General features: G+C 39.4%; 4 protein-coding genes across 6 annotated transcripts; 3 read left to right on the top strand and 1 right to left on the bottom strand.

Annotated features, from left to right (window-relative positions):
- Positions 1-3: 3 nt before the first annotated feature.
- Positions 4-6,179, top strand: LOC5510934 (NADH-ubiquinone oxidoreductase subunit 8). Its single transcript, XM_001631333.3, has 6 exons — positions 4-67; positions 197-265; positions 335-430; positions 1,778-1,950; positions 4,423-4,551; positions 5,926-6,179. The coding sequence occupies exons 1-6, from the start codon at positions 34-36 to the stop codon at positions 6,055-6,057; spliced, it is 633 nt and encodes a 210-aa protein (XP_001631383.3). The 5' UTR covers positions 4-33; the 3' UTR covers positions 6,058-6,179.
- A 2,601-nt stretch (positions 6,180-8,780) lies between these two features.
- On the top strand, positions 8,781-11,022 carry LOC125561764 (ficolin-1-like). The gene is made up of 3 exons (XM_048726098.1): positions 8,781-9,321; positions 10,258-10,376; positions 10,738-11,022. Exons 1-3 carry the CDS (start codon positions 8,997-8,999, stop codon positions 11,020-11,022), a joined length of 729 nt encoding a protein of 242 aa, XP_048582055.1. The 5' UTR covers positions 8,781-8,996.
- Positions 11,023-16,912: 5,890 nt separating this feature from the next.
- Positions 16,913-20,692, top strand: LOC116617413 (CD59 glycoprotein). The gene is made up of 2 exons (XM_032380123.2): positions 16,913-17,130; positions 20,220-20,692. The coding sequence occupies exons 1-2, from the start codon at positions 17,076-17,078 to the stop codon at positions 20,513-20,515; spliced, it is 351 nt and encodes a 116-aa protein (XP_032236014.2). The 5' UTR covers positions 16,913-17,075; the 3' UTR covers positions 20,516-20,692.
- Positions 20,693-20,855: 163 nt separating this feature from the next.
- On the bottom strand, positions 20,856-25,173 carry LOC5510932 (serine/arginine-rich splicing factor 6). 3 transcript variants are annotated; one of them, XM_032380119.2, is made up of 8 exons: positions 24,936-25,173; positions 24,788-24,858; positions 24,193-24,306; positions 23,468-23,561; positions 22,293-22,366; positions 22,089-22,182; positions 21,796-21,887; positions 20,856-21,557 (listed from the first exon to the last, which is right to left on the bottom strand). In XM_032380119.2, the coding sequence occupies exons 1-8, from the start codon at positions 25,053-25,055 to the stop codon at positions 21,386-21,388; spliced, it is 831 nt and encodes a 276-aa protein (XP_032236010.2). In that variant the 5' UTR covers positions 25,056-25,173; the 3' UTR covers positions 20,856-21,385. The 3 variants fall into 3 exon arrangements, with proteins under 3 accessions (XP_032236010.2, XP_032236011.2, XP_032236013.2); XM_032380120.2 differs by having other exon boundaries at positions 23,468-23,558; XM_032380122.2 differs by having other exon boundaries at positions 23,468-23,537.
- Between the last annotated feature and the right edge of the window lie 604 nt (positions 25,174-25,777).

Raw genomic sequence — 25,777 nt, 5'->3', positions numbered from 1 at the left:
CAATCCCACAATCCTGTGCGAGTTACATCCAAAATGGCGCAGATCTGTTCAAGGTGGCTCCGAGGAGGTCAGTGCCAAAAATAAACGCGTTTCTTCATTATACACATATGGATGATACTGAAAATCACTATATTGTTTTGTTTGTTACCTAAAGGCTTGATTTATTACAAATAACAGTCAGTTTGCATTTATTTAGGGCGTGTAGTGGGTCTGGGTTTTCAAGCAGCTCGTCCTTTTTCAGTCAGTTGTACGAGCAGGACTTACCGTAAGTTAATTATCTTATTGTTTTTTCGTCGATTTGTATAACAACAATGAATGAATACGTTTCTTTTAGGATATGTGACAAAGGAGGAACATGACACCCCTTTGGATATGCAGACATCAACTGACAGGAATGCCACCACATTGTTTTTCGGCGAGCTTTTACGAGGTAAACCACACTCGATTACATAATGCACTAGTCATTTGAAACCCCCACCCCCATGGTGTGGGATTAAGATGGGGCACTTCAGAACAAGAATATGTCCCGAGGGGGTGGGGGGATTTACAGTTTTTGACTCTAAGACTTGTCCCCACCATGGTGGCTTGGGGATGAATGAATAACATCACAAAATGTACTTTGCCAAAGTCGTGTCAGTTTCTGGTTTGAGTCTCTTTCTCTTCTGTAGCAAGCAATTCCATGTATCAGCATATGGTAAGCTGCATAGCGAAATGTGCAAAAATGAATATGGATTAGAACTAATGCCAGATGAAAAAAATTTATTTTCGTAATTTTTGGGTAACTGTTATCTTTATAGTTATTAGTACAAATTCGCTGAAGAGTACTGGCTTTGAAGGATAAAGGCTTTTTTTCAGATGAATTGATGTCGATGTTGGAAAGTTGTCTAAAGTTTGCATCCCAAAGAGTAGGGGCATTTGCCTGTAGTTTTGTCCCAAAGGGATGGGGGCTTTTCTTAGGTGTCTATCCCACATACCTCTTATTTAGCGATATCTTCATAGGTGTTTATGTAGCATCCCTCTTATCCTGCAAGATCAGTACACATGTCCTATATTATCCATGGGCTTTTTTCTATTTGAGCAAAACTTGGAGTCCTTATAAACAGACTATCAACATATGACTCACTTCAATTCAAAAGTACAAACTTGATGGCTGTCTCCTTTCGGAACTTTAGTTCTCTCATGAGTTTAGATAAGAATATTAGTGGAGGTTCCTCCTCCACCTTCTACGCACCTAGACTAAGGAATGTTAGCTCCAAAGAGAACTCCAGGGGCAAGTTTTATCCAACGGTTAAATCCTTATACAGTGGTTAAAACTTATCAGAGTGGCGTTATTCAGTTGCACAAAGCCCTAATAAAAGTTATCCAGCGGATAAAGTTATCCGGATGATAGAGGTCAGATAAAGTCTTATCCACTGAATAAATGTGAAGAAAAAACAAATGGTATCTTGCTTTCTAATTTATTGTCAGAATTTAGATTTATTTTATACACAGTGCAAGTTGAAACACATACAAACGATGAATTTTACAGTTGATAAATTCACAATGACAACTACGACATTACATGCAGCTCTGGCAGGACTGGAATCAATCTATATTGCCCATTCTGTCCAGAAATGTGACTCCCAAAGACAGGAAGAAGCTAAGCAATATCCCCTTTGATCTTTCCCTGATTGATGTGCACTTTGCCCATTCCAAAAAAAAATCAATATCTACATTTACTTGTTATTACAACTATGAGTGTTTACTTGAGTTTGATTGATGCACATTTTTTTTTCAGGTCTTGCAATGACACTAAGCAAGCTATTCCAGGAGCCTGCAACAATTAACTATCCTTTTGAAAAGGGTCCTCTAAGTCCTAGGTTCCGGGGGGAACATGCTCTGCGACGGTACCCCTCTGGGGAAGAGAGATGCATCGCATGCAAGCTCTGTGAGGCCATTTGTCCTGCTCAGGTGAGAAGTTGCATGTTCTTAAACTCTATCAATTTTGAAGTCTGACATATATATATATATATATATATATATATATATATATATATATATATATATATATATATATATATATATATATATATATATATAGTGTTAGTTTGAGAAAAATACAAACTACATAGGTTTCCCTACAGGTCTGTTTCGTGGTTGCCCACTCATCAGGGGATTTTATATATATATAATCTGACATAATACACCAAATACTGGTATTCAACTCTACCAAACTTTCATCTTCAATAAGACTTCTTCAGGGGAGACTGAAGAAGGTGAATCAATACAAGCTTATTTCCATCAGAATAGTGGCACGAGATGCAAAATCATTACAACTGTCTGACAAAAATGTGCATGTTATTGAATAGTGTGTGCTATAGTAAAAAAGAATTTACACATCTCTTTGTGGGTTCCTACTACAAAAAGATCGCTCTTCTTAAGACCCCGCGGGTAGATAGACTTAAGCCGATAAGCCAACTGACCTTCCCTTTCCCTAAGCATAGCCTCAGAGTTACACTTATCTGTAAGTTGTACCACAGTGACAACTTTTTTCGTAGTCACACTTTTTTTTGGTGACACAAGATTTTGGACCTTATCACAAGCCAATTTTTTTGTGCGAATGTTCATACAGTCTCCATTTACTCCTTTGGTTTTTATCACATTTATTTACTGTATTTTACTTGGTTTCACAAAAATTTCTGTCCAAGTTAAGTTAATAACACGAATGAACATTGAAGATAAAAAATAATTACACTGAAATCGAACTGAAATGATGTTCTAGCTTTATTCGGGGTTCATATGGGTCTGTTGATTTTGATATGATCCCTTAACAACACAATTTAGACAAAGCAACAATAAGATTCTTGTTTGTTTGTGAAGAATGTGGTAGCAGATACCACTGTTATTGGACCGACTTTTGACAGCTGATAACGTGAATATACATAGTAGAGAAATAATAATTACACTGAAAGAGAACTGAAATGATGTTCTATGTTTTTAGGGGTTTTTATTGGTCTGTTTATTTTGACACGAGCCCTTAAAGACGAAATTAAGATGAAGCAACTATAAGATTCCTGTTTGTTGATGAAGAACATGGTAGCAGAATACTGTACCACTGTTATTGGGTTGACTTTTGGCAGTTAATAACCCAAATATACATTGTAGAGAAATAACCCTTACGCTAAGAAAGAGCTGAAATAATGTTCTTTATACAAGTCCATAAAAAGCCCCACAGTCAGAACCCCACTTTCCGGCCCCCACCTTTAGAGTCCCATTTTCAGAGCTCCACATCAAATTCCCACTTTCAGAGCCCCACAGTCAGACCCCCACTTTCAGAGCCCCACTTTCAGAGCCCCACAGTCAGAGCCCCACAGTCAGAGCCCCACAGTCAGAGCCCCACAGTCAGAGCTCCACAGTCAGAGCCCCACTTTGAGAGCCCCACAGTCAGAGCCCCACTGTCAGAGCCCCAAATTCAGACCCCCACTTTCAGAGCCCCACATCAAACTCCCACTTTCAGAGCTCCACAGTCAGATCCCTGTTTATTTTGACACGAGCCCTTAAAGACGAAATTAAGATGAAGCAACTATAAGATTCCTGTTTGTTGATGAAGAACATGGTAGCAGAATACTGTACCACTGTTATTGGGTCGACTTTTGGCAGTTAATAACCCAAATATACATTGTAGAGAAATAACCCTTACGCTAAGAAAGAGCTGAAATAATGTTCTTTATACAAGTCCATAAAAAGTCTGTTTTGATCAATAAAGGAAAATAAATCTTGACTTCAAAAGGTCTCGACTATATTATGGTCTCTACCATCTCTTCACTTGTGGTGTTATCAGAACCATGCCGAGTATGACTAGGGCGATTGTTCATTGAGTCGGGCGATCATGCTCAACTGTGATCAGGGCGATGTTACTTTGGGGCGACCATTCCTGATACCAACTTATTAAACAAGTCTATAGGATTTTAAAGACTTCAATGCAACTTTTTCTACTGCTATTACACAAGTGTTTAAGCCAAAAGAGGCATTAGATACTTCTGCTACTTAACAACACCAACAACAACAACAAAATCTATGGTAGCAGTCATTAAGGGGTGGTCTGCAGGATATCAAAATAAGTTTCATTATGGAAGGATTTTGCAACATATTCTGGAATAGTGGAATAAGTACATACTGATGATTCTGAGTCACTTTTGAGATGAAACTCTTTCTAGTATAATATGGACAGGCTGTAGATCTAGAGACATGGATTTTAACCGTGTATAACACAATCAGTGAACAGAGTGCCAACTACTGTTACTACTGAAAGTAGAAAGTGTAAGCAAACATCTGTTCATGCTATGCTTTCAATAAAAGAATTAGTAAATGCTTTTTACATTTAACTGCATTAATTAAATAATATCTGCTCATAACAGATGTTTCTTTTGATCCTTTTTGCAGGCTATCACCATTGAGGCAGAAGAGAGGTCTGATGGTAGCCGTCGGACAACTCGTTATGATATTGATATGACCAAGTGTATTTACTGTGGGTTTTGCCAGGAAGCCTGCCCAGTTGATGCTATAGTGGAGGTGAGCCCCACAGTCAGAGCCCCACTGTCAGAGCCCCACATCAAACTCCCTTTTTCAGAGCCCCACAGTCAGAGCCCCACTGTCAGAGCCCCACATCAAACTCCCTTTTTCAGAGCCCCACTTTCAGAGCCCCACATCAAACTCCCTCTTTTAGAGGCCCACTTTCAGAGCCCCACATTAAACTCCCTTTTTCAGAGGCCCACTTTCAGAGCCCCACATCAAACTCCCTTTTTCAGAGGCCCACTTTCAGAGCCCCACATCAAACTCCCTTTTTCAGAGCCCCACTTTCAGAGCCCCACAGTCAAAGCCCTACTTTCAGAGCCCCACAGTCAGAACCCCACTTTCCGGCCCCCACCTTCAGAGTCCCATTTTCAGAGCCCCACAGTCAAAGCCCTACTTTCAGAGCCCCACAGTCAGAACCCCACTTTCCGGCCCCCACCTTTAGAGTCCCATTTTCAGAGCTCCACATCAAATTCCCACTTTCAGAGCCCCACAGTCAGACCCCCACTTTCAGAGCCCCACTTTCAGAGCCCCACAGTCAGAGCCCCACAGTCAGAGCCCCACAGTCAGAGCCCCACTTTGAGAGCCCCACAGTCAGACCCCCACTTTCAGAGCCCCACTGTCAGAGCCCCACATTCAGACCCCCACTTTCAGAGCCCCACATCAAACTCCCACTTTCAGAGCTCCACAGTCAGATCCCTACAGTCAGCCAATGAGAAACGTTGTTTATTTGACCTTGAGCGTGAAGTTGACCGTGGGAAACACGGACCTGTGCGTTTCTCATTGGCTGAACTTTTTTTTTTTCAAAATGTTTGCGGTGTTGAAGCCAAATCTGATTGGTCAAAGTTTTTCAGCATGGCCCGCTTTCTGTGTCCTCACTGTAAAATGATGAAAAACTGTAAATGTTTATTTGTTTGTATAGCACACACAAATAAATGCATGAGCAGTAAATGAGAAATAGATATATTAAAACTGTTCCATACTTCTAGTTCTTGCTTCCACAAAAACTAATCACTGAAACAAATTGTCTGATTGTAAAAATTGCTGTTGAAGATATATTTGCATTCCACTTTTGCCTCTAAAAGAGTCCTGTAGAAAAGATAAAGAAAATTGCCAGATGTTGTGAGTGGTAGACTCTGAAGAAGTCAAAAGCCATAAAGTATCTTTTTTATTCTTTTTTTCCTTTTTTTTATTCTTATTGCCAGAAGTTGTTAATGGTAGACTCTGAAGAAGCCATAAACCATGAAGTATCTTTTTTATTATTTTTTCATGGTCCATGTAGTATATTTTTTATGAGACATGAGTATCTTTTATATTTTGTCAAGATTTTGCTTGAAAATATTTTAAAAAGGTAATAATTTGATATTTTTGCAGGGTCCGAATTTTGAGTTTGCAACAGAAACCCACGAGGAGCTCCTGTATAACAAAGAAAAACTCCTCAACAACGGAGACAGATGGGAAGCAGAGATAGCCGCCAACTTACAGGCAGACTTTTTGTACAGATGAGATTATTATAAACCCTTAATTGGCTTTCTTATCTAGTAGTGAATGTTTGCTTTAAGAACTATGTAATAATATTTGTCTTCCGTTTACCTTTTCTTCAAGCACTAAATAAACTGGAAAAGTGATTTTGCATATGAGGTTGTTAACTAAGTATCGGTAAAGTCATCTCAAACCCCTCATGGGATGTCTCCGAAAGAACCTTTGATCAGGTGAACCCAATAACTTATATCAATTAGGGATTGAACTATGAGGCAAAGAAAAAACGCATGCAAACCAACCAATTCCATTGTTCTTAGGTCTTGGAAAGAACAACGTTTGTTCTGGGCTTAAGTTTGATATATAGGGCCTGCTAGCATTTATATATATAGGCACAGCCAGCATTTCCTTCCCCCCCCCTCCCCTGTTGTCTTGTTTGTTTGTTTGTTTGTTTTTTTTTTTTTTTTGTAAGGTGTCTAGGAGCTACGGAGTTAACACAAGGTTTTCTAGTTAGCTCCTGGCCAAGAATAGTTATTTATAATTTGTAGCGACCATTACAACACATACTAAAACAAGCAAGCAAAACTAACAAAAACAGTAAAACTGGCAAAAAAAAACCCGTGGGATTTGTTCCTTTTAGCTGTGCACATTCAGCTGTATTACATTCGTTTTAATTTCAAAAATGGGGTTTTGGCCTGCCGAAATATCGCTAATCGTTAACAATACAATATGACTTTATTTATACACGATAAAATGTTAAAGCTAAAAGCTCATGGGCGTCGTTTGTAAAACAATACTATAACATACTATACCAAGTTATTTACATTAACCACTATTTACGAAATTATTTACGTTATACTTTCTTAAATTGTTATTACTAATGATAAATTATGTTACAATAATGATCAATGAATTATTTGTTAAAGCACTTCTGCGTTGTGTTGACCTCTAAAATCCCCATATAAGGACAGTATAGAAGACGACACAAGGGATCGTTTACAAAACTATTATACCGTCATGTAATCGACCCCTTTATTATTCACATATTTCTTGTATTGCCTCGTCCATGTCCTGTTGCGATTGATCAAAATGAGTCCTGATCTGCCAGAGATTTAATTTACCCATACAATGGCAATACATAAAAGAAATTATCTAGGCACTATCAATATTTAAACAAAAAATACCACATGGTTATCCTATGTTAAAGAAAGAAAGAAAGAATTAAGAGAGAGAAAGAGACAGGGGGGGGAGTAAAGACGGAGAAATGACCCAATGAGCCGTGGCTTATACAGTAGATTGAAATAGTAACAAAAATGAGGGTGAATTATTTGTTTAAAGCACTTCTGCGTTGTGTTTACCTCTAAGATCCCCATATAAGGACTTTTAAAGACGACACAAGGGAATGTTTACAAAAGCGTCATACCGTTATGTAATCGACCCCTTAATTATTTACTTATTTCTTGTATTGCCTCGTCCATGTCCTGTTGCGATTGAACAAAATGAGTCCCGATCCGCCAGAGATTTAATTTACCCATACAATGGCAATACATAAAAGAATGCATCTAGGCACTATCAATATTTAAACAAAAAATACCACATGGTTATCCTATGTTAAAGAAAGAAAGCAAGAAAGAAGGAAGGAAGGAAGGAAGGAAGGAAGGAAAGAAAGAAAGAATTAAGAGAGAGAAAGAGAGAGGGGGGGAGTAAAGACGGAGAAATGACCCAATGAACCGTGGCTTAGAAAGCAAGAAAGAAAGAAGGAAGGAAGGAAGGAAGGAAGGAAAGAAAGAAAGAAAGAAAGAAAGAAAGAAAGAAAGAAAGAAAGAAAGAAAGAAAGAAAGAATTAAGAGAGAGGGGGGGAGTAAAGACGGAGGAATGACCCAATGAGCCGTGGCTTATACAGTAGATTGAAATAGTAACAAAAATGAGGGTGAATCATTTGTTTAAAGCACTTCTGCGTTGTGTTTACCTCTAAGATCCCCATATAAGGACTTTTAAAGACGACACAAGGGAATGTTTACAAAAGCGTCATACCGTTATGTAATCGACCCCTTAATTATTTACTTATTTCTTGTATTGCCTCGTCCATGTCCTGTTGCGATTGAACAAAATGAGTTCCGATCCGCCAGAGATTTAATTTACCCATACAATGGCAATACATAAAAGAATGCATCTAGGCACTATCAATATTTAAACAAAAAATACCACATGGTTATCCTATGTTAAAGAAAGAAAGCAAGAAAGAAAGAAGGAAGGAAGGAAGGAAGGAAGGAAGGAAGGAAGGAAGGAAGGAAGGAAGGAAGGAAGGAAGGAAGGAAGGAAGGAAGGAAGGAAGGAAGGAAGGAAGGAAGGAAGGAAGGAAGGAAGGAAGGAAGGAAGGAAAGAAAGAAAGAATTAAGAGAGAGAAAGAGAGAGGGGGGGAGTAAAGACGGAGAAATGACCCAATGAACCGTGGCTTAGAAAGCAAGAAAGAAAGAAGGAAGGAAGGAAGGAAGGAAGGAAGGAAGGAAAGAAAGAAAGAAAGAAAGAAAGAAAGAAAGAAAGAATTAAGAGAGAGAAAGAGAGAGGGGGGGAGTAAAGACGGAGGAATGACCCAATGAGCCGTGGCTTATACAGTAGATTGAAATAGTAACAAAAATGAGGGTGAATTATTTGTTTAAAGCACTTCTGCGTTGTGTTTACCTCTAAGATCCCCATATAACGACATTTTAAAGACGACACAAGGGAATGTTTACAAAAGCATCATACCGTTATGTAATCGACCCCTTTATTATTCACATATTTCTTGTATTGCCTCGTCCATGTCCTGTTGCGATTGAACAAAATGAGTCCCGATCTGCCAGAGATTTAATTTACCCATACAATGGCAATACATAAAAGAATGCATCTAGGCACTATCAATATTTAAACAAAAAATACCACATGGTTATCCTATGTTTCTTTGAGGCTGGTTATTCACATCAGTCATGAAAATCTTTTTTGTGAGATTTCAAATCTTAGGTCTTCTAGTTTTCATGCTAATTACAACAGGAAAATGCCAAATTTGTGATGCTGATAATGGTCCGAAATTATCTATCCCAATCCAGGGAAGGCGACTTGTAAACCATGTTTTAAAAACACTACAAGAAGGTAATCCGATGTTGTGCTATGCCGAATGTCAGAAAGACAAACGGTGCCAGAGCATCAACTTTCTTTACGACAGTCTGACGTGCCAACTGAATAAAGGGGACAAGGAAGCGAAACCGGATGATTTTGCTGAATATGAGTATGGGCACCATATGGAGCTGAGAGGTAAGGTGTTGTTGGGGTATAAACACAGTAGTACGAAAGAAAGGAAAAACCGGATTCCTATTACCGCGGTGATTATGTTTCCTGAAACTTCTTGGTTTCTTATTGGTTTCTTCTTCGTTTGGTGCTTTTTGGTTCCTAGTCAATTGGCCTACTGAGTTCCTGATTAGGAACTGGGGAATTAGGAAACTCTTTCGCGATGTGAGGTTACTTAGGGACAGAGGTTTTTTAAGCTGTGCTCTATTAATCCGAATGACCAAAAATATATATTATATACATTTCTGTGGTATTTTTTAAACAATCGATATTTTTCTCTACATGGCCAATTGTTTGCTCTTCTTCTTTTCTGGTCGTTAAATAAAGGTAATATTTTCAACTCTAAATAATGGCAACGGCGTAGCCAGGATTTTTTACAGGAGGAGGCCCAAAAGGTCTTTTTAAGGCATTGTCTCCTGTGTTATAGATAATGTCTCATACAATTACTGTTTTTTTGGCGGCTAGAAGGGGGGGGGGGGCGGGCCCCCTGGGCCACCCCCCTAGACACGCCCCTGAATGGAGAAATGTAGAAGTCCGCTCGTAAGGTCTAACAGGATTGGCTGGATTACCTCATTTTTGTATTGCATTCCCGTTCTATTGTTTTCTTTCCAATTGATTTGTCTGTGATGCATCAATCCAATGTGGGGGAATCTTCCGATAGTTTCTACATTACCCGAATAATGAATAATTAGGGACAGGAAAAGAGTGGCCAAGACCAAAATGTTTAGGCTTTGCTAAGTGGCCGCTTAATAAAGGTACCACCGTACAGCGTTTGTATGTAAAAATGTATTACATGGTCCCACAATGGACGGCTTGCCCGTTTTCCATGAGGATTTAACGCTAATGTGATGAATTTTCAACTTGCAACTTCAGCCTGAAAATAGATGTTTTTTTTGTTTCTAGTTCCTTTGGGGAGTGCATACAAATTTCCAGCACTCTCGTGTGAGGAAGTATTCGCCTGCAACCCTTTTTCGGAAAATGGGAATTATTATCTTTCTCCAGACAGCCACACGCCTTTTTTGGTGAGTACTAGTGGTATAGCTAGCTCCAATCCGTGACAAAAAAACGTGAGCCCCCCTACCCATATCCCCACCCATTTTACAAAAAGGCGCTCTTAGAACAACAGACTATACCATCTCGTCGAAATTTCCCCATCACCAACCCCCCACTCCCAGATGAGGGGGGGGGGGGGGGTCGCCTTTTTCACAAGAAAATAAGATGTTGTTTTATTTTGCTTTTTTATTATTTTTTTTTTGCAAGCGGTTAAAACGTTTTAGCTACTATTGTCACGGAATGTTGCTTGCCAGAATATTCCTTTTCCATCCGTTTACCCATCGTTTTTTCTATGTTTGCCTAACGACGTCTTCCACTCTCTTGTAACAGGTAAGATGCGTGTTTGACGATGCCCCTGTGGTCTGGACTGTTATTCAACAAAGAAGTTCGGACTCTGTTGACTTCAGACGAACGTTTGATGAGTACAGCGTAGGGATCGGGACTCCTGGAGACGACAACTTCATGTTGGGTCTTGACAATATCCACAGGCTGACCAACAGTTCGGGCGCGAAAATGCTGCGTGTGAGGCTTCAAGATTGGGGTGATATTATCAGAGTCTCCGAATATGATAACTTTTCAGTTGGAAACAAGGCTCGAAGTACATCCTTGCCCTGAAATACAGATACAATTCAGGTAAATATCTATATATTGATTGCTGTCAGTTTGCGCTTATAATCACTCCCTTCGGTTTGTGTCACAAGAAGATATAGATTACTGGCGGTTTTAAATCTAAAAATCATCGAAAAATTGTAGTCATATAAAGTTACAATGACTTTGAGAATAGCCTAATTCTTCATTAGACGGTAGGCTTGGAGCTAGCTCGCTTCATAGGAAGCAAAGCGAATGATCTATGGACGTCTGATAAAATAGGCTACCTTAAAAAAACGCAAAGATTTTACAGTTTTTTTTATAAGAACCCTTTTAATAAGAACGTCCAGTCTGAGATTTCACTAAACATACTAAGAACATGCCGAGACTCAGATATTTACACACTACCCGTGCGGTGACCACATAAACTAAGTCGCATAGCTTGTTCCGCTAAGATACATAGAAGAAACACTCGGCCACGAATCGTATAATTTGATGAGTTTTTATTCGATCTGAAATTCATTATAATTGCTGATTATGGTTTCACATTTGCTGCTATCATAACTCTGATTATCTAAATTACATCAATGATTTCACTTACTTATGCGGCGGGCATAACTCTCTAGTATTTCCAGGTTAGATTTAACTTGTTTTATCTGTTTCCTCCGGTTGGCTCTCGTGTTCATACAGTATGTCAGTCATTCTCCTCATGTGCTAAGTGATTATTAAGCGGTTTCATAAAGTCAATCAATGTCTATCAATAATTAATCAATATCTCTTAACAAAACTTGTCAAAACATATCCCACATTTCTAAACCCATGGCTCCGCTATTATTTCTTGTTTCTTTATTCTCTTCCTAATTGATCGGTAATTATTTTTGCTACACTAAAATTAAAGAATATCATTGAAACCACTTTAGCCTTAAAATGTTCCAAAAACAGGAACGGACAAGCCTCAACAGGAAATTAGACGTTTTTAAAAAAAAGAGTCTATTTTGTCGTGTCTATCTAAGGCTTGTGGGGCGGTGCGTCCCAGTCCCCACGGGGTACCTGTGTAATACCCATGCCCCTCCGCGCGCTAAAAGAGAAACAGAGAGTAAAATCTCATGGTTGAATATTGAGAGTTAGGAGTGGTTTTTTATTCTTTCTCCTGATTGTTGGACTGTTACATTACAAGACAGAAAAGAGTTACACTTGTATGTCGGAGTATGCTTTGACGGAGTACTTGTAGCACCACTGGTGATTGCGAACATTAGGACCGTAGAAAACATATCTGCATGGGAAAAATGTGTTTGATTGATCCCTAAATTGGTGATTACAAAGAGTCAGATGAAATGATATGATCATTACATATATTTACCACGTATGGCCCTGTAACGATTGGGAGAATTCAGTGCAAAACAAACTGAACTAGAGCTATCAGCGCTCATTCTGTCTTAAAATCGTTGCTCATATCTGTTTCGCTGTCTCACTCTGTCTCTTTCTGTTCTTGTGCTGGGCTTTTCTTGCAAGTAGAAGATCGGCAAACCATATTGCTTCTTCTGAATCCCGGGGCGGGGGGAGGGGGATGGGGTGATCGTCGGCAAAACCGGTTTTAACCCTAAGGGATAGCACTTTGGGTGTGGTCGTAGGAATTTCTAACCCTAAGAGATAGCAGAATCGGAAAAATCCTTCAACAAAGTAGTCGGTCGAAAATTTATACCCTAAAAGTTAGGACGATCACCCTGTTCAAGATTCTGGAGAGTTCCCAACCGGGTTCTGCATCATATCTAGCATCAAACTTTATCAGGTTGACAACCCGGATTTAGTGGAATCTTTGAAAAATTTAGTGCTTTTACTTTTTCTTAATTAATGTTTTCAGCCAATTCCTTAACCTCCTTTTCTGACCAGCTTGCAGCAAATGCCTGCTCGCTTTTTTTTGACGTTGTCGTTGCCGTTCTTCCTTTGCTTCTTCTCTCTTCTTTTTCTGGAAAGGGGGGGCACCGAAAATATGGGGGAAGCGTAAAGGGGGTGGGCATGGGAAATTTTGTTCCTCCTGAAGGGGTGGGGCAATTAATTTTAGCCCTTACTTTTATCAAAATTCTCACGCCCCCGCCCCCGCCCCCACCCCCACCATCGAGGTAATAAACGAACTTTTCCTAATGAGAAACGCGAGTTGCTAAAATTTACAACGAAAAATACCAAGTCTTCTTCGGAATCTCTATCAGAGGATATAAATGAATACCATCTTACCTAAATTCGCTCCCAGGTTAAATAAGTACAGCGTTTTACTCAATTTACAAAAAAGAAGGGAAACACATTTGCAAAAATTGCGTAGTTTCTTTATTCATTAATAATAACAATAACACTATCTTTCATAACAGGAGATGCAGGGGATTCGCTTGACCCTGCCAACGGGATGAAATTTCCAACCTACGACCAAGACAATGATCAGAAACCAGGCCAAAACTGCGCTGCGCAATATGGCGGCGGTGGCTGGTGGCACAACGCTTGCTTTCATTGTAACCTTAACAACCCGTATTACAACAGCGCCCCTTGTCCGTTATCAATGGGGATTATTTGGTATACTTGGCGCGGGCATTACTAATCAATGAAGAAAGTAGCTATGTTAGTAAGGAATGTATAGCGTGTGTATATTTTGGGACTTTTTTCAGAGAATGGGTGTGATCTCGTTTGCGAGGCTTTGGCTTAAGTGTTTAACCATAGGCAGCCCAAGCTCATTATATGCACTTTGAAGGTCAAAAATCAAAATCTTAAAATTTGTCTTAATGAATAAAAATGACTCGCAATACTCACTTGTTGTGTCGCTTATTACTCGACCGAGTTTGAAGCCATTTGGCAGCGGTTTCACAGTAACCCTGTGAAATCGCTGCCGAAATGGCTTCAAACTCGGTCGAGTGATAAACGAAAAAAAATCATTTTTTTGGTAAGCGCTGAATAAGTTTGCTGTTTTTTTTGCCGCTAAAAGGCAGAGCGCGCGGTAGTTTGTCACCCAAACAGTCACGTGATCTCTTAGCACAAGTCCCCTTTTACTTTACATGATTTCGCCTTAAAACCCGAGGTCTATCTATTTATTTAGGGATAGATCAAAACTTGTTGCACTTAGGGTGTCCTAGCTTTGGATCAATGGCTTTAAGTTTGTCTCATAACTCAAAGTGTGGAGAGAAGTCATGAGAGCAGCGCATTTTTGATTTTTCTTTCTCAAGTCATATTTATCATCACGCTAGATATCTCCGTAGAATCAGGCAAAACACTATAAGCGATTATTAGCATAATAAAGTGTACAAGATACAAGTGTAACATATATTACGCGGTAATTTGACAGCTATATTTATTGGGATATTCTTAACTACTTGCACCAGAGGCTAGTAGAGGAACCAAATTAATCTTTATTTCGATTTCTTAAATATGATTTAGCCGCTAAAAGTTGATTGAAAAAAGGTGGACAGCTTAGTCTATTTTCAAGCCTGAAAGCGAGTTACACCTTTTGCGAGGAGGCGGAACTCATTATCGTATTGCTGTTTATTTAGACCTCGTACTCTCTAGCCGAAGCAAGTTAACTTATCAAAAATATATCTAGAGTCTGTTCGAAATGTCCTGTGCCGTAGCAGGCCTTGAAATATTAGAAGGGTACAATACAGAAACGTTGAGAAAGCATTGGGGGTGGGAGGGTTGGGGGCAAAGCATTGCCCTTATTGGTCTTTTCCTTATAATGTTTGAAAATATTGAGGCGCGGGACACGTGCCCCCAGTGTCCCACCCCCTGCTACGGCCCTGCTATGTTACGCTAGCGTACATGAATTGCGTTACTGGTATTAATCGATCTAAGTGAATGTAACGACATGAATTGGACACATGGAGAGCTTAAACTGAAAGGTAACTAGGCAACCTCTGTCAAAGGCCTGTTTAACCTCTGACAGCATACAAAAAGGGGAGCATTTAAAGCCGCATTGTCACCAGTTTACTTCCGGAGGTCCGTCGGGAACCTCAACCGTCAAAAGATAAAAGAATCTATTAAAATCCGCGCTATAAAACGGGCCATCCGCTATAAATTATCAGTCAAATCCTCGAAGAAACTACCAACAGACAACCTGCTTTTAAAAGTTTGAAATATTTTCCGCAGTTTCCATAAAAAATCATAGGAGATTGTTACGTAATCGACCGGAAGTAAACTGGTGACAATGCGGCTTTAAGCGTGGATCTTTTAGTTGTTAGTTGTTTCCAGAGTTTGTCTTGTTTGCAGAGTTGTAACTTCGTTGTGGAAGATAAAATAAACCTGGTACCTCCCCAAGTGGCGAGCTAGTCCTCACTTCTCTCCGACGATATCACGAAAATGTTTAGTATTATGCATTTGATGGTTGGCCTCACCTCAACAACACAAAATAGCTGATTTAGGCCACTGAAAAATCTTGATTTAGACATAAAAACAGTACAAAAAAATGGAGTTTCGACAAGTAACAGTCAATTCTAATGCGGGCAAAGGTTTGTTGAAAACGTTGAAGAATGGGTACCTTGAACACTTGGTATAAGCGGTAGCGCTGCTTAATACTACTGATTCTGATCTGTAAAAAGGTCGAGACAATAAAACATAACCAGAAAGCGGTGTGTTAGCAGAGAGAGGGGTATTGAGGTCATGAATTAATTATGTCCCAAGGACTTAATGATGCCCTAGGGCATTCTCTCAGTATGATAATAGCTGTATTTTTTTTTTATTAAAATAATACAAGCAACTGTCAATTTATGCTTGCTCTGGCACAACGATGCTAGACTTCGAGCGTTTTGCTGAGAGTGTCAATTCTGCTTTTTTTTCTTTTTTCGAATAGAAATTTGTCTAAGGACCCGCAGCAGAACACTCTGCAAACTTTAAATACAAGCCACGCATCCGGGAAAAATACGACCTCTGCGTGTTTTTTTGCCGCTAAGATAACTTTCATCCTACACCGGTTAGACCGAAAACCTACAGAAAAGAAGGGTCGTAGTGGTTCGCTAGTGTCGTGGTGAAGTTTGTGAAGCGGAAAGTCGGTGGTTCCGAGCTTTATTTTAGGAGTCCCTGTATGACTACGGTGAACCCCGAAGAGATGGTGAAACAAGTCGACGAGGCGAACCAAGAAGATCTAGATTTAAACATGGCTCTCTACAAACCAGGCTCAAGCTACCTCCCTTTGCCCAAGAAAATCAAGAAACAGATTGTTTGACCGCTTATGCCCCGCTTACTAAAAAAATATACGTCTTCGTGACGATGACTCTCCTGTCTCCTATCAGCCTAGAAGTTGCACGTCTTGATGGCTGATTTGTGACACCACAGGGTTCCCGCCAATATAACACGAAATTTGATTCGCATAGCTGTTCCATATTTCTTTACATATGGGGCTCTGGGGCCGGCTTCGATATAATAATAGTGGCATTTGTTCCTTTTAGCTGTGCACATGCTACTTACTGTATGACATGACAGCCCATTATTCGAGATGACTCTATTTGTGGTAAAACATTGGGCACTTTTCGCTTAGTTCAAACTACAAAGCGCTAAGTTGATGAAATTTTGAGGTGGCGAATGAAACCTAGAAATATTGATTTTCTCGACAAATTTTAAGCCATCTATTTTGCTGGGCTTATTCATTTAGGTGCTTTGTTCGAAATAGCCTCGCTCGCAGGCGTTTTTAGGCAATGAGCGACCTGCCTTAAAACGCCTGCGAGGGAGGCTTTGTTCGAAAAAAATACTTAACAAGACTTCTGCAGGAAAATAGCCAAAATTTCTAGATTTTCCTTAATTCCTTCTCTAGTCACCTTTATGAAGTCCGCGCAGCCTGGTCCCTAGTGTTGCGTTCGGGATACCTTTGCTTGCCAAGACAAGAGAGATTGGGGAAAGCAAAAAAAATCCGAAACACCTTAGGAGACCCGACCGAACATAACGCCTTGGACTACGTTGAAATACCGCGCAAGGCGTCATAGGAAAGCTAGTATTTGTTGTAACCAATCGTTTGCGTTGCTAAATGCACCATTTGGAACTGCACCACCGCCGGAATTCTATTACAACTATACTTTACTGAAAGCTGGAATTGTTTCAAGAAGGCAAGCAAGAAAATGAATAAGTTCACACTTATAGTCATGGCTGCAGTTTGCGTCCTTATTCCAACAGGTAAGTCATGGTCTTTGTCTTTTTTTTATATATATACCTCTTGAAATCGTATATCCGTGTCTGGTCCGGGTTCCCTGAATGTGTTAGATATGATTAAACACATAAAGCAGAGAACATTTTTGCAAAGAAGGGACATGGATCCCATATCTGACGGTGAAGCAACTGATTTCTCTTGCCGTGTTCAGAATTGTTTTCCGGAATTTTTTGCGTGCTCTTGTTTTGTATGGTCAGAATTTCCTCAAAATATCGAAGATCCATAGAACAATAAATTAGATGGTATATGATAACATTTAGCATATAACTCATCTGACACGGGCCAGCAGAAAAAGACTGCACGCAGTAGATCATCACCGATGGGTTTTATTTTTTTGCTCAAAAGCCCAAATGAAAAACACCTTGCTTCCACTTCCAAGAATTACAATGGTTGATCTGATAAACAATTTAAAGTAGCTAATAACGATATAGTCCTTACTGAAACCAAAAAAAAGTTTGAAATCCTGCTGACAGTTTAATAGGTTACGTTAATTTAGTGAGCTCTCCAAATCGCTCACAATAGTTTTCTGTTTCAATTTTTCACCTGTTCTTAAGTTCTGTTAACGCGATTCCGCCCTTCTTTTATAGTGTGAAAGTAACTGGGAGTGGCTAATTAAATATTTATAATCTTAAAAGTGTTTTGTTTTCAATGGGTTGCATTTTACTATAAGCATATTTGTCATCCTACTCTCACTTAATGATAAACGTTTCCCCAAAAATAACAATCATCATATAAATACAACACAAGGAATTTAGATAAAAGAAACAGAATCATTCATGTATTTCTTGCAAATAATTGTTGCATGTTTACACCTTTCAAAGTTCTCAAATTCAAAATTAACTGAAAAAGTTTATGCTTTATACAATTAAAGAAGGCCAATCATTTTATGCTCCCGCTAAATGGTGAGTCACCGAAGCACCCATTTCCATCGGCTAATTAAAGCAAGTCGCCAAGATATTTTCAATCAAGAGACCATGATGGTCTCTTGTTTCAATCAAATATCTTGAATAACATATCAGACTTCATTCGTGGATTGTTATTTAGAAGTTTCCTTGCGAATAAACCTATTTTCGATGATAAACAATAACAAAGGAGTGGGTGATCGACATTCTTTAACTATAAACACTCATAAAAATAGGTTAATTAAAACCCGCACGGCATGCTTTCGAGAAAACAATTTTTGACAAAAAGCGGCCAAACAAACATCCATAGCATGAAAAAGGATAGATTTTAATACACATTTTTGTTAATTAATGTTTTTATTGTATGTGCGATTGACTACAAAACTTACAGTCCCTAATAATTAACGCATATAGAACTATTACCATCTGTTCTCGTGGCTGTAAAACTGGTAAAATGAGTTTTGATATCTCCTTTGCGCGCCAGTGGGCAGTGGGAAGTCCGAAGTATTCCATCGTGGCGTACATAAGCACTGTAAGCCGACGACATCACGCGCAAAAAGACTATTATAACGCAACCCCAATAAAGGACTCCAAGCAGAAATGATTATGATCATAATCCTTAAAGTAATATAAGTTAAACTAATATTGTGTCACGTCAAATTTTTCTTGTAAGTAGGTTGCTTTTTCAACAAAAGCCCAAATCATTCGCTTTACATCAACTACGACTAATTAGGAAAAAAGGTAGACAAATTAGGTGGCGCGTCACAAAACTGTTGACACTGTTGTAATTGTTGTATTGGGGATGTCCCAAAGCCAGGATTTTTTTTTTGTTACAAACAAACTGAACACAGATGATGTATTTAGATGTACTTCTCTCCTTGTTCTGCTCTGTTTTGGCCTCGATTATTCGTTGTACAAAACAAAAAACACTAGTCCCTCTCATAAACTGAAGTGCACACAAAGTGGATGTGGTTTGTATCATAAGCTTTGGAGTGTTTGTTTAAATTATACTATCTTTATAGTCATGCTCTACACCTGTCGCTTAATTAATCCCCAATTATCACTACTAGACTCAAAACGTTTTTTTCCACTTCAATTATCGTAAGAATAGCATAAAAACATCATAAATATTAAACTGTTGTATTGTTAGTGCATTGTATACCATCAAATGTTTGGTTTTGTATAAGTGCCCAAAATCTACCTAACAAAGCTTGTAACCGTTAATGGTATCCGTCGTTATAAAGATACAGATTTTAGCACAATATGCAATCGTTGAAGCACTAACTTAGATGATGAAGCAGTCTTTTTTACCCTCCAAGTGACAGGTGACGTCCTGCAGGTTTTTTACACCTCTATCGGTAGAGAAATGCAATAACCGACCGGTCACCTTTTCGAATATGGTACCAAAACTAAAGAAAAAGGATCCTAGGTAGTACACGAAATATTCCTCCTCCCCCCCACCCCCCAAAAAATGACCCTTCCTCCTCTATATTATTTAAATATTTATAAGGGGTTGTGCCCCCCTATATTTTCTTCAGGTTTCTGTATCGTGCCCCCAAATATTAGAGACCTTACGCGAGGACATCGGGAACGGCGCGCGCACTCGCGCATGTTCCAAAACGACCGTTGACGTTCCTGACGGCGCGCGTAGAACGTGAAAATAGGAAAATGCCATTCTACATTTGCCGTCGCGGACGACAACGCGTTTTTGAGCAATTCGTGAGCGCGCGCGCCGTTCTTGGTGCCGTCGCCGTCGTCGCCGCTGGCCAGCTTAAAGAAATAGAGACTGGAAAGATTTTGAAGCGAAAACGTTTTCAAGTTTCGTTATTTTCATGCGAGCGCTAAAGACGCTAAAGAATAGCGTCATTTAACGAGCGCGCGCATATATTTTTCGCGGCAAAAATATGCAAATTCAAATCGAAATCGTGCAAACGGAACAAGTCGTCCTCTCCGCGCGCCTACTTTTTTTTACTGATTATTGAGGAAAATACCATTAAATCGCGCACTCCTATTAGGGAAAATCAAAGAGGGCGACTTGGGGCAAGTCTATCTCAAAGCCTGCTACGGCACTGATGTTCTGTAGTTTGACTCACTAGATCAATCTTGTATTTGCAAGCATAAATTGTGCGTGTTTTCATTTATTCATTCCATAGCAATGTCTCTAAAATGCTACACCTGTAATAACCCATTTGGCAACTGCGGAGAGATGGCAATGCCGTGCAAGAAAGACGAAGACGTGTGCTTCAAGCATCGCACGGGCGACTCTACAACCAAAAGCTGCGGCAAGAAGTCAGATTGCGATGCTCGAATCAAAAGCTGCACTGACAATAACAACTACTGCGAGGCGGCGTGCTGTGAGACGGACGAGTGCAACGCAGGTGCTGTCAATCAACCTGTCGTCTTGGTGACTGCTCTTGCCGCTTTCGTTGCGGCTGGTGCTTTGCATTAAACATGAGTGTCAGTTTATTTTAATTATCTTGTATTCTGTAGGCACGAACTTGTTTCGTTTTACGAAACAACAAGGGGTCCTTGTTGAAATTTTAGCACAATGCACTAGAACAATTGTAAAAACATAAAAAAAGTATTCTTGGTCACCTTGTGTATTTAATAAAGCCTTTACTGAAAAGTTTTATCCTTTCTTGAAATCAAGCTTGCACATAGTGGATAATCTCGAGCGCGCGTAGGTAGGAATGCAGTGTTGCGCGGTAATAACCAATACAACCCAGTGTAATTTAATGCAGAAAGGGGATGTGCACGTGTTGAGGTATTTGTGTATAAAAATAGGCAAATTGAGATGAGTAAGTTTATTCTAAAACATAGTACTGCCTTAACACTTTATCATATCAGCTCCTTGCATTATCTATTGTCATGTATATACTATGGCATCCAAGGATACAGTCTCTACCTCTGCTATGATAAATTTAATAAAACAAATTAAATTATGGGTGAACTAATCAGAGGTGATTTAGGTCTAGTTTAGGCGACATTCTTTTCATGCAAATGAAGATTAAACAATAGACTTCACTCATTTAAATTTGGATCGGTACATGAAAAGAACAACATCTCAAAATGCTTTAGAGACCCTATAAGACAAAGTTAGTCATGAGCCCTATTACAACCCTTAGTACTGTAGAAAATGGTAAAAATAACATTTACCATTACTTCAACAGAAGTATCAAGTAGTGAAATGCATTTAAAAAACAAACTTAACTCTCCACTAAGTATTAACACTAGTATCTGCATGTTGTATAGAAGGGGTGCTATCTACAGGACTGTGTGAGTGACCCACAAGGTAGCAGTAACAATGGACAGAATCCTTCTAGTCACTTTCGTCATTCACTTTCATTTCCTGGACACGTTCAGTTGGTGTTGGGGAGCGTGAGCGAGATTGTGCACGGGGGCTGTGTGAGTAGGAGCGGGACTTTGAGCGGCTTCCTTTGCGCTGCTTTGGAGATGCGGATCTGGATCTACTTCTTGATCTGGAGTTGGACCTTAAAAAAATTATTTTTGATGGTTTAGCTCTTTCTTGTTTTTTAATAAGTAGATCATTGCTTACAGTTTGAGGCAAACCAATGCATTTGCCTTTGCCAGCATTCATAATTATGATGACCAGATGACAACTCTTTGCAGAAATCTCCATTGCCACACATATTGCTTTAGTGATAAGGATCATGCCTCATTCAAAGTGGCCTTGGTCAAAGTTTACTACTAGTGGGATAAAAGGAGTACCTTGATCTGCGCTTTGGTGACCTTGAGCGAGAGCGTGAGTGTGATCGAGATCTTCTCCTGGAACTCCTTGGTGGAGAGTCTCTGTCTTTATCCTGGACCAGACATAGAAAAGGTGTCAAATACAGGCTATTATACTGCATGTCTTGCATTTGCTCCAAAAAGGTTATTCTAAGAAAGATTTTTTCAAAAGAGGTGCCCAGTTGATGCTAGCTTGAATGGGACTCTGGGGTTAAACCTTGACTACATATGTTTTTAACTTCCCCTCTCAAACTACTAAATTCTTTTTAGGTTACCTCATACACCCTGATTCTTCTTCCACCCAACTCTGTATCATCTAACTTCTCTATGGCGGTGTTGAGATCATCTTTTGACTCGAACTCTACAACCCTGTGAAGTATACAATCCAATGAGCACATCAATCAGAACAAGAAGGAATTTATCATACTAAAACGTTGTCAACTGTTCATGATTGAAAGTGCAAGAAATACCATTCTTACCCTTCTCCAATTCTTTTCTTGTGTGCATCAGCATATGTCACCTTGCCATATTTGCGGAAATAATCTTTCAAGTCCTACAAGTTGAAATTATGCTTTAGAAAAGAAATTCAAAACCTTATCTTCCCCAACAAACTACTGAGATATCACAAGAGAAGAGCCAAAAGGATGTACTATACAGACACATCTGTTAGAGCACAAACCACAGTCTTATATTTACTGTAGAGAATATGGAAATACCAGGCTACTTTTCTGGAAAATCATTTTTTTTTTCAATAAAATGCATCAAAATGTGTGGTCCATGTTCTAAAGAGAATGGCTGTAAGATATATGGGACTATTTCGGGAGCTCCAATTAGTTCTTCTGCACACAGCAGCTTGTTTACTCTGTTGGCCTGAATCACCTCATCCTACTGACTGCCGTCTATTGCATGTGGTGCTTTAAAATATATGGACCATGAATCTTACCTGGGCCATACAAGAATTTAGAAATTTCACAGAGACCCTCAAATTAGTAGGAATCATCGCATCACATGAGCGCTATAGCACGAAGGCCATCACATTCGCAAGAAGGGGTTACACCTCTCTTCAATCAGGGATCTATCCCTCCACTTTTTCTCAAGCCTCCTCATCGAAAACCCTCGTCTACACTCCGTAACAGCGAGCATGGATGACTGCTTGTGTTATAACCCCTTCTCAGGCCGAGATAGAGAACGTCTACGCGCTTTTAAGTGGTGCCTCTTTATGCATCACAGAGCTCAGAACCACAATGCGAGAATTTTTTTAGTATTTTGTCACTTCTATGCTTTACATGCCCTGTCAACATGAAAATAAAGTAATAGTTTGGATATGCCCTCACATGTTGTCTTAAGACATAAATTCAAATCTAAGTCACTATTGCAAAGTGAAGAATTTTGTTTTATAAAAATATTACTTATTAATCATACTGCTGCATTTTCATAGTCCTATGTTACCATGGTGTATGAGGACAGAACTTTGAAGAGCTTTCATCTATCTATTTTTTCTACTTATGTATTTATCGTCTGAGGCGACATTTCATTCATCTCAAGAAAAAAGGGATAGTTAAATACATACTCAGTAAGCCCAGTGATCACCCTGATCCTTTAAAAAAGATAGCAAGTTAGGTTAAACAAGAAGAAAAATCATAGTTTGAATTACCTGCCAGCTGGTTCGGCTGGACAAATTCTCGACAATGACACTGTAGTTGGTCCTGACGGGAGGGCCATATCTGTTGGATGAAGAAGAGTGACTGCTAAGCCACAGTCAAGCAGAAGTGCTAAGGATATAGACTCAACTATCCCATTGTCAAAGCAAACAGTAAGTAATCTTAGTATAGTATATAGAATAATCTTAATATAGTATAGTAATGTTAGGGTAAGCATGCTATCTAATAATTATCCCACATTAAAGCATAAGTGCTAAATATGAACTAAGAGGGTAGGCATGTTTTCAAATAATTATCCCATCAAGAAGCAAACAGTCAAGCATAAAAGCTAGAATTTGAACTAAGAGGGTAGGCATGCTATCCAATAATTATCTTATTGTCCCATCGTCAAGCAAACAGTCATGTATGAGAACTAGAATATGAACTAAGCAGGGAAGGCATGCTATCCAACAGGTATCACATTGTCAAGCAAAGTGCTGGAATATAAACTAAGGGTAGGCATGCTATCATTATCAACTTCTCTGTAGCCCAAATGGCCAATGAGGAGCTACTCCTAAGGAATTCATCTGCTGGATGGCTGGGAAATTGAGCCAGTTGTCCGATAATAAGCCTTAATACGGCTGGCTTTTATAAAATTTGCCAGCAGATTGCGATATATTGTAAACATGCGATATATTGATAACATGCAATATATTGTAAAATAGGAAAAAATTCTTACTTGTCCAGCCACATGGGTCTTCGCCCTCCATCCCTTCCACCACGCCCGCTAAAGTCACGGCGATCACGGCCACCACCTTCGGATCGTCTTCCTTTAGAAAACTCCACAACAACCCTTGGTGGAACAGACAAAACATTTAAATTTTGTATATATATATAACCTAAAAAATACCTTTATAAAAAAAGTACAAACTGAAAATGACCAAACATTAAGATTTTTTTAAATCTTTGAATTGAACAATAATATCAAGTTACGGTAATAATATCAAGTCCACGGTGACGGTGGAAAGGCCTCATAACCGGTTTGACCGGTTATGCTAATCAGGGTCGTTTACGACGCCGTGCCAAGCTCTCCTTGAAACGAATCAAACCAATTTACAAAACAAGGATAAACTAAGCACGACTATGGGAATAACAAAATAAATAAAATAAAAAAGGTAGAATTAGTAGTTTTTATTAAGACTTATATCATTTGAGGGAGCGATATCGAGTTAAAAAGCGCCAAAACGTCGACAGGTTCGTGTGACTTGAATCAGTAGTCAAAGATCTTACCAGAAACGAAGTCGATGGTTTGTGCAATTTTTGGCAGTTCTTACCGTTCTCCTATCAGGTCTCGGCCGTTAAGATCATGAACAGCGTCTTCTGCATCTCTGTGGTCGTCGAATTCCTATAAAACAGGCAGAGGAATGTGAGATTTGACAAGCAAGAAGAGCAAGAAATAGAAATGTGAATCTCCAAACTTACCACAAAGCCGTAGCCTCTCTTCAAGCTAATGTCGCGAATTTTGCCATATCCACGCAGAAATTTCTCGACATCACTTTCTCTTACATCTCTGGGAAGCCTTCCCAAAAAGATTCGACTCATTGTAGTGGGTTAATAGCAAGTTAATTTGCGAAATATGATGAGAAACCTGAACAACCGAAGCTTAGCTCAAATCGCAAGTTAACACGAGATCGGGGGAACATGAGGCGCTTCTTGGGGGTGCATTGTGGGTAATTGGTCGACCGTGGTCGATAATAGATATTGGGTTACCTGTGTGTATTTTTTTCTTCTGAGTGGTCCCCCGAAGTTTCTCTGTGCTTGCAGTTTTCGGCTAATGCTCGCATGCTCGCGCAATTCATAGATCCGACATGTCAATCACGCACGCACGAATAGCCAATCAGGAATGAGATGGTGCAATAACAGCCATATGGCTTGAAAGTAATGCTATCGAATATCTAGACTTAAAGAGAGAAAATAATTGGAAAATACGGGAGAAACCTGGTTTTCACCTACAGCTGCCATGTTCGTGCGTTGCTGTTTTTGACCACCACTTCATCACCGGAAGTAAATTCACCCGCCAAAAGTCACGTGACTGAAACCCAAGAATATACCTATGGGGCCGCGCTGGCTCCGCTAAACATGAGTTCAAGTCTAGAATGTAATTCATAGATCCGACATGTCAATCATGCGCGCACGAATAGCCGATCAGGAAAGAGATGGTGCAATAACAGCCATGTGGGTCCCACAAAAAGTCGGCAATCGGCGCCGAAAAAGATTGGTTTGAGATATTTTTCTGCGAATCTGGACAAGCAAATAAGCACTCT

Source organism: Nematostella vectensis, chromosome 4 (genome assembly GCF_932526225.1).
Source record: "Nematostella vectensis chromosome 4, jaNemVect1.1, whole genome shotgun sequence".
In the NCBI taxonomy this organism is placed as follows: Eukaryota; Metazoa; Cnidaria; class Anthozoa; order Actiniaria; family Edwardsiidae; genus Nematostella; species Nematostella vectensis.
Note: the sequence above shows the minus strand (reverse complement) of the source record. Positions and strands in the feature narration are given on the sequence as shown.